General features: G+C 52.8%; 1 protein-coding gene across 1 annotated transcript in view; it reads left to right on the forward strand.

Annotated features, from left to right (window-relative positions):
• The first annotated feature begins 957 nt into the window (after positions 1-957).
• ELOVL6 (ELOVL fatty acid elongase 6) overlaps positions 958-14,216 on the forward strand; it is a 62,930-nt gene continuing 49,671 nt past the window's right edge. Inside the window, exon 1 of the mRNA XM_082759212.1 lies at positions 958-1,265. Coding sequence (XP_082615338.1) covers positions 1,177-1,265 — 89 coding nt within the window. The 5' untranslated portion in view covers positions 958-1,176. The remainder of the gene's footprint in view (positions 1,266-14,216) is intronic.

Below are 14,216 nucleotides of genomic sequence, written 5' to 3' on the forward strand. Positions count from 1 at the left end.
CTTGCTGTTTCAGTGTGAGCCGTGTGTTTTGTTTAAAACCCAAGTCAGATGATGATGTGATAAACGCAGCCCACATTAGGAAAGAAGAGTTCTAATTGTCAGGGGGAAAAAAAATAAAAAAAAGTGTCGAAAAACATGACTGACAAGCATGATAGTCAAGATGCAAACATCTTGAACATCAAACCGGTTAGCTGTTGATATCCCACAACCTGAGGGCTCCATTTCCTTTTTTTTTGTCCCAGTGGGGTCCCAGTGGGGACTGTTTTAGCCCAGCTCTTGCAGTAAAACATGCCCAGGGTGGTTGAGGAGCTCAGCTGGAGACACCAGCGTGTGGCAGATGAGGCAGGAAAGACAAAATTAAGGACACGTTGCGTGCCCAACGAGGAAAATTAAGGATGTATAAACACATTATGTGCCCTCTGAGGAGAGGAGCGGGAGATGGCTCTGCACTTAGGGTCTCCCTGAGGCGAGGGTCCAGGCTCCACAGGCCCCATTGACCCTATGGCACCCAAAAGCAGGGCTGGGGGCGTGCAGCACGTCGCCCACCTCAGGGACACCCCCTTCCCTTGCAGAGCAGGTGCATGCTGAACGGGGACACCAGAAGGGCAGGGGGCCGGGTTTTATTTTGGGGAGCTTTTTTACTATTTTGGGTGTTGGATGAGGTGTGTGTGTGGGGGGGGGGCAGGTGCGGCTTCACCTCATCCCGTGCTGTTTGATTTTAGGGTGGGGGGGTGAAGGAGTGTCTCGCTGTTTGGGTCGGGGGGTGAAGGGGTGTGTGGCTGCTTGGGTACGGGCTGAGGGGGGTGTCTCGCTATTAGGGCGAGGGGTTTTCGGGGGGTGCCGGCGGGGAAGAGAGGGCTGGCGTTGGGTGGTGTCTGTGGTGGCGGCGGGCGGGCACTAAGACCGCGCCGCCCCCGGGCGCTGCGCGGCGGCTGCAGAAGAGGAGGAGACCGGCGGGCCCGGGCGGAGAGGCGCGGAGCCGAGCCGAGCCGAGCCGAGCCGAGCCGAGCCGAGCCGAGCCGAGCCGAGCCGAGCCGAGCCGTGCCATGCCAAAGCCGGGGTACCGCTGAGGCGGGGCGGGCCAGAGCCAGAGGCGGGGGCTCCCCGGCGGGGGCCCGGCTCCCGAGGCGGAGGCAGCATTCGGGCGCGGGGAGCGGCTGCGCAGCCACCGGGCCAATGAACATGTCCGCGTTGACTTTGCAGGAATACGAATTCGAGAAGCAGTTCAACGAGCATGAGGCCATCCAGTGGATGCAGGAGAACTGGTGAGTGGGCAGCGGGCGCGGCCCCGCCGCCGCCGCCGCTTCACCTGCCCCGACCCCGCCGGGCACGCGTGGGCGCTGTGCCCGCCGCCCCCCGCCTCCTCCTCCTCGCCTTCATCCTCCATCAGCCTCCTCTCCATCCCCTCTCCCCCTCCTCTCCATCCCGTCTCCCCCTCCTCTTCATCCCCTCTCCATCCCCTCTCCTCCTCCTCCTCCTCTCCATCCCCTCTCCTCCTCCTCCTCCTCCTTCTCCTCCTCCTCCTCTTCCTCTTCATCCCCTCTCCTCCTCCTCCTCTTCTTCATCTCCTCTCCGTCCCCTCTCCCCCTCCTCTTCATCCCCTCGTCTTCTCCATCCCCTCTCCTCCTCCTCCTCCTTCTCCTCCTCTTCCTCTTCATCCCCTCTCCATCCCCTTTCCTCCTCCTCCTCCTCCTCTCCATCCCCTCTCCTCATCAACTTTCCCCGACGGACACTTGCAGATGGACGCAGCCCTGTCCCGCTCTCCCCCCCCAGCACCGGGGACCTGGCACCCCACTGAGCACCCACATCCCCCAAGGGTCCCAGGAGGGGACCTGAGAGCATCCCGTCCTTATTTCACGAGGGTGGCTTGGATTTTTTGGGGGTAGGCTAAAGGGAATGGGCACCAAAGGCTCTGTTTGAGCTCGGTAGGTGGTGAGGGGGACCCGTGGCTGTTTCGGGAGGGATGGGGGCACGTAGGTGTGCACGGGCTGGGAGTGCTGGATGCTGCCCGGTTTGTCTATGTTTCGGGAGCAAACTGGTGTGGGAATAGGGCAAACGGGTACAAGAGGATGGAGGGGGGAAGATCTGAGCGTGTATTAGCTGGGTAACAACCCACGGGAGGTGCAGGTTAGGTTAAAGAACACGAGTAGGATCCAGGACTCCCCGTGTCATCGCCAGGCTCTCCCGCACCTCGTTATGTGACCTTGAGGAAATTACATAACCTCTCCTGGGCCTCAGTTTCCCCAGCTGGGAGAGACCGTCGGGGTAGTAATGCTGAAACGATGACTTTGGTAGCGTTTGCGGAGGGCCCGGAGGCCGTGGAGCACTGTCTAAACGCTAAGCAGGGCGATTAGAGCCTCCCTGGCTGCCTCGTGTGCTGCAGAGGTTAGCCAGCGGGGACTCCAGCAGCGCGAGGCTCCCACTTTCCGGGTTCAAAGCAGGAGACCATCAGCTTTGAGCCTCTGAAGAGGCACGGCGGTCTGTGCACGCATGCTTTGCAGCCTGGTTTTGCCTTCTGTAAGGGAGCCGGTGAATCGGTACGTTTCGTTCGCCTGAAAGTAGAGAAGAGCAGCCTGCCCGTGGCCCCGGAGCGTGTCTGCAAGTGATGTGGTGCTGTGCCCGTTGAGGTCTCTGTCACAGCACGCTTCTCCTGAAAATGCAGGCGAAGCTTCTTCCGAGTTTCAAGTTAAACTGTGCGTTTTTATCCTCAGGAAACTTCCTCTCTCAATGGAGCAGGTCCTGTTCCAGCAGCTGATATTATAGGGGAAAACTAACAGGTAACACACAGTGGCTAAGGGCCTTGCAAGAAGGCTTTTCTGCATCGTCTCAGGATGACGCTGTACGTTCACCTGCACTGGCATCAATGGCAGTCCCTGGCTTTGTGGGCATAACTTTAATGTATGCAGCATTAACGTGAGATGAGGTTCCTAAGCAGTAATTTATCGGGATAAACACAGTTGTTTGGACTGGAAGATGGGCTAGGTGGTCTAGCTTGAAAGAATACTGTGGCAAGATTTTGTACTGTAGTAGGCATTTAAATTAGAATGCAATGCAGCACCCTAACGTGGAGGTAAACAAGCTCTATAGGTGTGGCATTTCTTATTTTGCTTCTGTTGTAGAAAAATTTCCTGATATCTTACAAAGCACCCCCAGAAGAAGGTCTGTAGCACGGCAGGGGTGACAAAGTGGCCCTAGGTGTTGAACGTGTCTTCTGCATTTTGAGGAGCATCTTCGGAGCCTGGCTCCATCGCGTATGAAGACATAGCCCAGATTTAGGCAGGCCGTGAATCCCTTTATGTACCCTCTGGGTTCTGGGCTGCTTAAAGCCTCACAAGCCCCTTTAATTATATCCGAGCGAGCCAAGAGCTGGAAAAGCTTGAACGGGAAGCATGGGGGTAGCAGCGTGCCCCTAGGTACCGGCGGGGCTGGTCTGGGTGGATTATGGTGCGAGGAATGAGATGGCTGCTCCTCACCAGCCCGGGCTGAACCTCCTCTGCCTCCATCCAGCCTGCTCCGAGCTCCTTGGCTCCCTGGGGCCAGGGAACATCCTGCATACCAGATACGCCACCGCTGGCTGGTACGTGAGCTTTCCTCAGCACGCCCGCGTGCCAGGGTTGCTTTCCTCACTCCCACATCTTCCTCTGGACACGTTCCCTCTGAGGCCGGCGTGAACGTGGCCCCTCTGATGGCGGAGAGGTCTCGTAGCCATAAATGAGGTCCCTCCTTTCTTGGATCCTCCTTGCTTGGATCCTCCTTGCTTGGGTCCTCGTGTTCTCCTTCACTTCACGGGGGCCCTCATCCTGCAGCGTGTGTCGCGTAGGGACCTCTGTCGGGCTCGGGCCTAAATCAGCAGTGCTGAAAACATGCTGCTGGTCTGGCACCGAGGGAAAAGGGACAGCCCATGCCCCGGTGCCTGGAAGCAGATGGGTTTTGTGCCTCCCTCCGTGCTCAGCTCGGCGTGTGCCTGGCCCTGGTGTGGAGGCAGGAGCTGAGGAGCGGTGCCAGGGGCTGCAGGGGCGGCCCTGCCGCTTGCTGCTCTCTCAGGGGAGGCAGCACGAGTCGCTTCTCTTCCCCAGGAGACTGGTTTTGAGGAGACTAAAGATCTGAGAGGTTCGTGTGCTGCCATCCAGCTCCTTTCACCTCACGTTGTGGGGATTTTCTGCGTCTGCCTGCAGTGCCACCCGTGCCACAGCTCGTGACGGCAGGTGCAGCACCTCGCTGAGCATACTGTGAATGCCCCATGGGAGTGAAATCGGGGTGAAGTCAGGCATTTATTAAAACCATTGCTTAAAAGATTCCCAGATCCAACTCTCCCAGCACCTCCTCCCAAACTTCTTCGGAGAGGGGTGAAGCAAATGGGCTGCAGGTGGATCTTTATTCCGTTTTGAACCGAGCTACCGCCTGAGGGGGGATGCAGCCCCAGCCCCTGGCTTCCCGGGGGTACAGAAATCGGGATTTTTTTGCAGGAAATCTCACGGCTCGGGCCGGCGGCGCCGCGGTGCCAGCTCCCGGCTGCAGGCCGTGAGGTGGCAGAAAGCGGGCGGCGGGCGGCGGCAGCGCCGGGGTCCCCCCGCCTCGCGCCAGTTCGGGGCACGGGCAGCGGGTGCCAGTTGTTCCTGTTATAATTGCCTGGCCAATAATCATTATCTTCAGATGTCTGCTGACGAGGGGCTCGCCAATGGGGAGGCAGGAGGCCTGTGCTGACTGCGCCCGGATTATCTGCCCGAGGTGACGTCACGCCAGGGCTTGCCGAAAATCGCAGAAACTTTTCCTCTGCTGCTGCTCCGCCGGCTGCGGCACAGCCCCCGGGATGCCGTCCCCAGCTCTCGGTGCCCTGGGGATGCCGGGTGCTGCTTTTCCCTTCTCTCTCCTCTTCCTTTAACCCTTGGCAGCCGGCAGCGTGCTCTCAGGTGGCAGCAGGAGCAGGATGAAAGCCCCGTGCCTGTTCCCCGGGGATGCCGTGGGGCTGAGCTACAGAAAGTCCTTTTTTTTTGTTAATCAACCTTTGGGACAGAGTGAAGCACTGTGAAAAGCCACTAGTTTTTTATTATTATCATTATTGCTATATTTTAAAAGCACTGGCATCTCAAACAGGACTGTGAAATTAACTCTGTGAGCCTCAGATGAGTAGAAATACTCGGGTATTTAAAAAGCCCCACACCCTAGTGCAGTACGTTGTTTTTAACCTCTTGCTGCCTGAAACTTTCATCTACAAGAGTCAGCGAGTGCCTGAGAAGTTCATGTGTCGTTGTGGTTTGCTTCCAGTCAAGACTGAAAATAGATGTGGGAGAGCAGAGGGTCAGCTAATTCGGATTTGAAGATGTGCTTGCCTTTTAATAATTCACGTAGGCACCGTCGTTCTGGACAGGTTTGTTTCCTAAATGCAGAACAAGCTCCTCTCATCCACTTAAGCTGCTCTTGCCTCATGCAAAAATCAAGAATGAGAGGCTGTGCCTGTCTCTCTCCAGGCATACGTGTGTGGCAGCCAAAAACTGATGCAAATTTCTATTTATTTATTTTTTTTTCTTTCCCTGAGTGCTTTCTAAATGCCAGGGGAGGACACAGAGGGATGCTGCAGTCACCCTGTCCTTCTCTCGTGTGCCACAGCGAGGACGCACAGGGCAGACGATTCGCTGCTCCTGGCCGTGGAGGCTGTTTTACTTGAGCCAATGCAGTCAGCCTGAGAAGGCAGCCCACCTTTACGTTGATTGCAGTGCCCAAAGGGGCTTTTTGCTGTGCTTACGTGCCAGCTGGCCATAAAGCCGACAGGCTGAAGGATTTCTAAGGGTTCTCCTTGCAGTACAGAGCAGCACAGGTGCCACAGGAATTAGAGAACACCCCCTCCTTTGTGTTTCCTCCATCCCTTTCTGAGCAAAAGGCAACGTATCGCAGGATCACAGCGCTCGGCCGCCCTGAAAGCACAAGGACAGAGCCAGCAGGGAGTAGCAGTATGTGTCGTTTCAGGGTTCAGATGATCCACTATTTTCTCTGTGTTTGCTTGGAGAGGAGAAAAAAAAAGCAGAAGGGAGGGCAGCACAAAAATGTCATCCTCAAGATAAATACGTTGGTGTCCTCTGGATGCAGTCTGCCGCTGAAAGGTGGGCGCTGGCCCTTCACTCACTCACCCTGTCCCTGGAGTTTGAGCACAGCTCTCGTCCTGGGGCTTCAGGAATTGTTGAGCCTCTGGGAGCGAAGCCATCTCTTCTGCTCTGTGTGATCTGGGGATCACAAACTTGTAAGAATGGCCAGCGTGAAGTAGTTTAGGAGGTTGTCGACGTTTTCAAGAGTGAACGTGAACGTTTAGGAACGCTTTCATTGAGGAGGAGATGCGGGATGCTGAATTACTGCGGCGTTTTGGAAAACGCAACTGGCGTCCTCAACCAGCCCCACGGTTTGGCAGCAGAGACAGCAAGCGGGGTCAGGAGTCCCGGGATTGAGGGGTGCTTGCGGAGGCAGACAGACAGACAGACAGGCTGACCTTTGGCCAGACAGACAGAAAGAACCAGCCTTTGGCCTTTGCTGTCAAAATCCGGGCAGAGTTGGTAGTTGGAGGCTCCCCCAAGGCGTTGCTTCACGAGGATGGGCGAAGGCACAGGCTGCTGGCAGCTCCCGGGGTCCTTCTGCGCGCCGGGTGAATGCAGTGGGAGCACAAAACCCTCGCTCAGCCCCGGTTTCCTTCCACTTGGAGAAGGCAGCAGCTGACGTGAGTGCAGGTGACCTTGTGCTGTACGTGCATGCCTTTGGGCTCTTCCCAGACGTTGCAGCAGCATCCCTTTCTCCACTTTCCTCTTCCAGCCATGCGTTGGTCATGTGCTGCTGTGGTTTGGGCTGCTGCATGCTCTTCTCCTGTTAGTTTTTATGAGACAGAGAGACTGCCTTGCTCTGAGAAGAATAAATACAGAGATTAAAAAGGTGGAAACTTTGTAAGGGAAGAACTGCAGTGAGCGTGCGGGAGGTGCAGAGCTGGGATTCCTCCTTTTGCTCCCTTTGTGAGTGCCTGTGGAAGTTTCTGCAGCTTGGAGAAATATCACTGCACCTGAGGAGCTTGGCCAAAGCGGTAACACACGTTGCTTTCTGATCCCAAGTAGCGGTGCCACGTGGTACTGCCTTTCCCTCTGCCTCTTGTAGCGTGCCCCACTGCAAATCTTCAATTTCAGCCCTTGTTGACTCCGGTGGGGGCTTGTGGTTGCCGTAAGGCTTAGTTACGGACCAGGAGCACGGTGAAAGGACTCGAGAAGCAAGCTGACGTCAGGCTGGCCGCAGAGGTGGCTGCCGAGCAATCTTTGACCTCCTCGGAGCGGGGAAGAGGAGGAGGTAACACAACTCAGCAGCTTGCCCCACGCCAGGGATCTCGGGGCTTCGCAGAGGGCACGTCGTGGCTTCTGCACCAAGCAGCACGCGGGGCAGCGAGGCCTGCTCAGCGCAAATTTGTTCACTTTTATTTATTTTTAACCATCTCGCAAAGAGGTCCTGAGGTGGTAAGAGCCAGACGTAAGTAAGAAGTAAGAAGAACCGAGCTGATATCAGAGGGAAGGCAATTTATTGTTACCCTGGGGTTAAACTCCTAAAGTACAGACCAGTCCTAATTGCAGATTTATGGAAGGAATTGTCCTTCAGGTAGTCCTGTAAAACTTCAGGCTCTTCAACGTCTTCTGATGGAAACTTTTAAAGGGAAATTTTTAAAATTTGCTAGTAATTGGTTCCAGCCTACGAAGCCTGCGAATGGAGTGCAAAAGGGATTGACCATCCGCCACGATCGTGAGCTCCTCCAACTGAATGCATTGCTTATGATATCTGATGGCCTCGGCTGCCCCTGGACATGAAATCTGCGCTCAGTCCTGAGCGTGATTAAGGACGAATATTCGCCCTGTATGCATTGAGCCTGCAGTCAAATAAATACACCTAGAAAGAGCAATCCTAGGGGTTTCCAATTAACGTTTTAAGAGGCAGAAACAAGGGGCCAAATTCACGTCAGTAAAAACACCAGGATGGTATTACTCAGGAGTCTGATCCTCTGGGTAATAAAAACGTCTGGTTTTCTTTTTCCTTTTCCCTTTTTTTTTTTTTTTTCTTTTTCATTTACAGCTGTTAAGAGGTACTTAGGGCGGTAATAAAATCCCCTCGGTATAAACAAAAGCGGGATGCCAAAGTTGCTGCGCTGTCCCATTCAGATAGCGCTTTTATTAACAAATCTCCCCGAAGCCTGGCTTCTTTCTTCTGTACTTTTCCTTTTAGCTTTAATTGGGAGTTTTCCCTCTAGGTCTCCTGTTCCCTCGTGCATCTGCAGGACTTCTGTAAACATTAATGGGAGTTTTGTGGTTTTGAGCGTACGACGTACCCAGGCAGCTGAAAGCCTTGGGATTTTTTTTTTTTTTTTTTTTTTTATTTTTTTTCCTTTTTGCTCTCCCTGCAGGGGCTGGCTCTCCAGCTCTTTTTTCACATCTCTGCCGGTCACAACCCAGAGAGCTGTGAGCTGAGGACTCTGTGGACACCTTAGGTTCAGGTTCCTCGCGTCGTGTTTCTTCCTCGCCCCTGGTGATTTCACCGCCTCTCCTCGTTGGGAGCTGGCATCACGAGGTCGTGTTAAGCGAGCCAGCGATTTGGGTACACAGCACTGATTGTGGGCCCCTGATGAAACACGTTACTCAAGAGGCAGTGATTTTCTGAGAGCATTGCCCCGTTAACATTTTTTCAACAGCTGTTGGCCACCATCTAAAGCAAGGTACTGACCCGGTTCAACCTTTTGTCTCTTAGTCACCTCTGTGCTTAAATACCCTTTTTTGACCTCATGCATGATAAAAAAAAATACTATTTTTGGTACCACTCACGCCAGAGCTGTCTGGGGTGAGTCCCTTTTGCAATGGCTCTGTGTACACAAGCCATCCGTTTGTTTTGTTAAATCATTATTTGTTGTTTCAGAGCTCTGTAAATACCGGGGAGTTAAATACATTATTATTATTATTATTTTTAATCTTGCTTGTGTTGGCGGTTGGTGCCAATCATACTGCCTTCACGCTGCCACATTTCTGGGTATCTGACGCTAACTGGGATGCCCCTTGTCCAAGGCTCTGCCCAGGTCTGCTGCCTTCTGGTGGAGCGGCTTGGTCCTTGACTTCTGGAGCAGATCAATACCAAAAGAAGCAGCCTGCTTGTTTGTGGCTTTGCTCAGCCGGCCTCATGTTTCATTATGAAAGGCAGCTCTCTTTTACAAGCCACATTCCAGCAACTGGCTGGAAAAGTCCTGAAAAAAGTCTGTAGTAAAACTTCGGTTGGCTTCAATGTGAGAGAGAGAGAGAGAGATCCTAAACTCGTGTGTGTTGGATGAATGTAATACAGCATCTGGTATGTAAAACGAGCGTGACAGTGTACATGTCTTTAAATAGTCATTACTGTAAGTGGAATAATTGGGAAAGATGCTAGAAGACCATAAAGTTGTAGAGCTTAGGGATATGGTTTAGTGGGGACTGCTAGCGTTAGGTCAGAGGTTGGACTCGATGATCTTGAGGTCTCTTCCAACCTAGAAATTCTGTGATTCTGTGAAAGAGAAAAGAGGTTGTGTCTACCTTTAGTAAAAATGCACGCCAGGCTGATAAAATGGGCAAGCCAGGGAGAAATCGTAACAGCCAACAGCATTTTACTGCGTGGTGAACAAGCAGAGCTCTTCCCCGTGCCATCTGCGGTAGCGTGCCCTTGACCGAGAAGAAAAACAGACGAGGGTAAGAAAAAAGGATCTGTGAGCATCTCTCCTCTATCGACAGCGTAGCTGGGAGCGCTGATTTCCATCCCAGGCTCTCCAAGAGCTTTTCTTGCCTTATTTTCTTGCCTTAACTCCTGTCCGTAAGATGAGCAGTTTTGAGTAGCATCAATTTAAGTGGCACATGCGATTGAGGGAGGCTCACAGCAGACCTCAAATATCTTGCCTACGCTTTTCTTTTTACAATCATGTTCCAGCCTTTTGGCCTGACAGGCCTTGTCTTGATTTCTTTTGATTTCCAGCACTTGGGAGAGCCCCCCGTGGCGCATGCGGTAGGCTGAGGCACTTGGTGCAAACTTTGGCGTGTTTTCCTTGGCCGCTGGGTCGGAGTCTGCCCCTTGAATGTCAGCCAGGCTGTGAGGCAAGAGTGCCGGCCTCCCCGTCACGCACCTTGCACAAGGAGCTGGTGTCAAGGTGGGTTGCCTCGGCAGCGTTTGCTGGCGCTGGAGGAGCTCCCTGGGGCCGTCCCCTTTGCCCCACGAATCATGCCACGCAACCGTGGCTGCAATCCGGCGGCCAGGGCCAGCTGACACAGGAGGGAGCAGGTGGAGATCCGTGGAGGATGGCTGGAAATCCACAAAATCCACAAAGATCAAAGTGCTGAGGGCTTGTGTCCTGGGCTTAGAGCTGGCTGGGGTGCAGTCCTCGAGTGCTCCTCTTCCAGCCCCTCTCCGTGTTGAGCCGCTCGGCGATTGCACGGGGACACGGGCTGCTCAGGAGTCACGGCCACGGGCTAGGCAAAGAGAGCAGGAAGGGGAAAGAGATCCAAGTCCGGGTGTTGGCTCAGAGGAGGCCTTTCAGAGCTTATGGATATGTGCTAAGCAGGTATTAAATAGTTGCTGCCTTATAAATATCGCTTCCGAAAGCGAGTCTCCTCCACGGCGCTGTGGCTGCTCGCGCCGCCCGCGTCTGCAGCGCCTTCCGAAGAGGCTCACCTGGCCGCCTGCTGACTCACGCTCGCGCTGCCTTTTCCCCTCTCGTTCCCTGATGTGCTGATTTTTATCTCTCCTCCCAGGGCTGCGCCCCAGACGCTGTGCGATCAGGGCCTTTGTGTTTGCGTCTGTCCCGCTTCTGCCATCACTGCACAGGGAGCCAAAGGCTGGTGGGATGCTCCTAGAGGAGCTTCATCCAGCTCCTGGAGCCTTGTGCCCTCGCGGCCCGGCGTGCTTTCCTGCTTTGATCTTCCAGACGGGGCCATCGAACGATGTCACTTCAAAGGCTGTCTGCTCTTGATGTGCAATGCTCCGGTGCGGCTCACGGTACAGCTCACTTCCTGCGTATCTGCCCAAATACCATCAGCACCAGTCATAAGCAACACCCCTAAAATCTTTGAGGATGCAGGTTAACACGCAAGGACACTTACACCTTCAGGTTTTTCACCCTTTACAGCCCAGGCTCCAAAATCTTGTCTGTGGGTATCCCGGATGGTCGTGTCCAGCTTGTCTTCTCGATCTCTTCCGATCAGGTCACCATTTATTTTTCTCATCCACCTCTAGGTTTTTAGCCCAAGCTGTTTAAGGCCAGTTTGAAGCCCAGCTCATTAAGTTACTATCCCATAACTCCCTTTTATCTTTTTTTTTTTTTTTTTTTGGTCAGATGATGTCCAGCGTTTTCCCAGCAGTCCTCATTCAAGGAACGACACTGCACGGCCAATTACCAGCAAGCTAATTAGCAGACAGCCTCTCCCCTCGTGGCTCACAAAGTGTGACATGCCCGTTTGCAAGAGCTTGTGCCGCACGGGGTCACCTTGCAGCAGCCTTGCTGCGGATGAAGTGTGCTTTTCCCCTTTCCCTTTCCTGCTCATCAGCAGTGTGCCACACCAGGAGGGGACAGGCAGCACTCCCCAGTGTCACCGAGCGTAATCCAGCGCTGGCAGTGCCTTTGAAACCCTCCCTGTGTTGAAGCAATGGCCTCTGCGCTTCAGTTCTTCTTCCTAAACCTTATTTATGTGCCATTAAGCTGTATTTACGGTGCTGCTTATTGCAGGTTTAGTTGCAGCGGGGAGACTTGGCCTTTGCAAACAGAAATTCGCGATTTGCAAATCCTGGCGCCTTTCCCTTGGGCCTTTTGCAAGTGCTGGAGGGCGTTAAACTCGCAGCTCCTCCGGGGTTTTCTCCTGTGAAATGTTTCCTGGTAGCAGCAGTGGCTGGTGGCTTCGTGAACCAGGCGCCGAAAGCCCTCCAGGCGTTTCGGTGGCGATGCTAAGGACTTGAGGCCAGCTTCCCTCGGCTTGGGATTTACTTTTTGTCACCGATTCTGAGTGAGTATTGGGCCAAATATGTTTGCAAGCAAGATCAGGAGGGTGTGTGCTTGTACTCCCTCGACTTTTACTCACTGGCTCTCAAAAGCAGCGCCTGGTACCACGGACCCGTGCAGCGACGCCTAAATGATGACCAGAGCTGCAAGTTCTCCATCAGATTAGTCCATCTTTTCCATCCCAGCTTCCTCGGTGTTTCTGGTGTATTTGCCAGATAAGTTAAACAGGAAGCTTCATCTTCGGTGTGGCACTCTGTCCCGGGAAGGGGGATCTCTCCTCCACCCCAGACGTTTGGTGTAAGCTGGGTGGAAGGGATTGGTACCTCTCGAAAGATGCCTGGGGCTATGGGCAGAGTCAGGGAAACATCCATCTATTAGTGACATCTTAGGCCAGATTTTCCAGCTTTTTATTTTACAAGCGTGTAGAGACATCTTAATGCATTCAGATGTTATTAAGTCTAAGCTGTTAAGTTAATTTTAATGACTTTAATAGACCTTTAGCATTCACGTTTAATCCAGCACTACTTACTGGCCTGCGCGGTACGTTGATACTTTCCAAAGCTGCAGACTTGGCAGCTGCCTGAAAGGGTACTTGCATTTCCCAGCTCCTTGGATGAAATCCTTTCTGCTGCCGTTAGCTGACGTAGGGTTCAGCTCGGCATCTGGCCTGGGCTTTAAAACTGTCTGCACGAGGCTTCCTGATGTAGCTGTAAGCAGCATCGCTTGGGGAAGGGTTCCCAGGGAGCAACATCCCGCTGTTTCATCCCTTTGATTGTCCATCTCTTTTGGGGGATACCTTCAGTGGCTGGCATCAGAAATGTGTTCAGAAGAAGCTTTTCTGTGTGTCCGTGTGGCTGCTACGCTTCTGCTGCCCTGTTTGAGTTAGCAAACCCAGCCCTGCCACACTTGGCTGAGCCAAAGCTCCCACGGCTGGCATGGGAGAAGTTTTCTTCTGTACCAGGAGCAGCCCTAAGAGCACGCTAACTTAGAAAGACACGAGATTCAAATCCATATCAAGGCTTGATTCTCGCACAATCCTCTTATGATTTTCCTAAATGTTTTGTCAGGCTTTTCTCTGTCTTGTTTTCTTCAAAGTACGTCGGCACTAAGTGCGTGCTGACCTTCCTTGGATTAGCTTTCCTTGCCTAATAACTGGAGGTAATGTGTGCAAATCCTGGGCTTTGCATATTTGACTGATTTAGGAGTAAATACCTTCCAGGCTTTGTTCAGATCTTTGCTCCAGTCTAAAGAGGTGCTGATGTGTTGCAGTCATGTTGCTGTTACTTGCATCTGAGAGATTTCTCCATTGACTCTTCCCCAAACACGACAAATACTTTTGCACCCAGTGGAAGCACTGGCTGAGGTATTTTCCTTCAAATCCTTACAGTTTTGGTTTTTTTTGTGGAAGGTGCACTAAACCAGTTCTGCCAGTATTAACACCATTTGCTTTTGCTACTAGTCAAGCATAATTCAGGACGCCTCCAGATTCCTCCTGGCGGTTTATTAGTTCCTGATGGGCTGCAGCGCTTTCACCGGTTAAATTCAGCAGCTAAATCGTGCACGATGAAACCCATCTGACCAAATCTGCAGTACTCGGGACCTGCTGCCACTCTTGCATCCGTATGATGTTCATTGCTTGCTTGCTCATCGCCCTTATCAGGTTATGATCTGTTCAGCTTCATACAGCTTCTGATGTTTAGCTGGTAAAAAAAAAACAAAAAACGTTTCTGTGATGTGCCCAGAGAGGTGTCCAGCTGTACCATTCCGTGAGTGCTGGTGAAACAGCTCGCCCCAGCAGGCACTGAAGTGTGCTGAAATGGGAATCGTATTTCTAACCCACGCCAGGTAAATAACTTTTTTTTGGGGCTCCTCACCAAAAGAGTGAGCTGCACCTCGCGTCCCAGCTTACCGTGCATGGTAAAGTTCATAAAAGTTCATTTCACTGAATTAAGCGTTGGTTTCAAAGCTGACAGGGTTATTTTTTTCTGAGTGAAAGGTAGAACAGCTACACTTGCTGCTCTTTTCAGTGTAACTTCACTCTGTAACTTCTATAGCAATGCATTACGACAGTCGCTTTTGATGTCGCTTGAGTAACCGTACGAGATCTGATAAGAGGTTAATTTGGGAGAGCTAAAACATTTCTTAAAGCGCTGCCATTGTAGCCATGTGGGCTGTATTGTACTAGCAAAGTTTTACGCTTTCCACT

This window comes from Aythya marila (genome assembly GCF_965140915.1).
Source record: "Aythya marila genome assembly, chromosome: 4".
NCBI lineage: Eukaryota > Metazoa > Chordata > Aves > Anseriformes > Anatidae > Aythya > Aythya marila.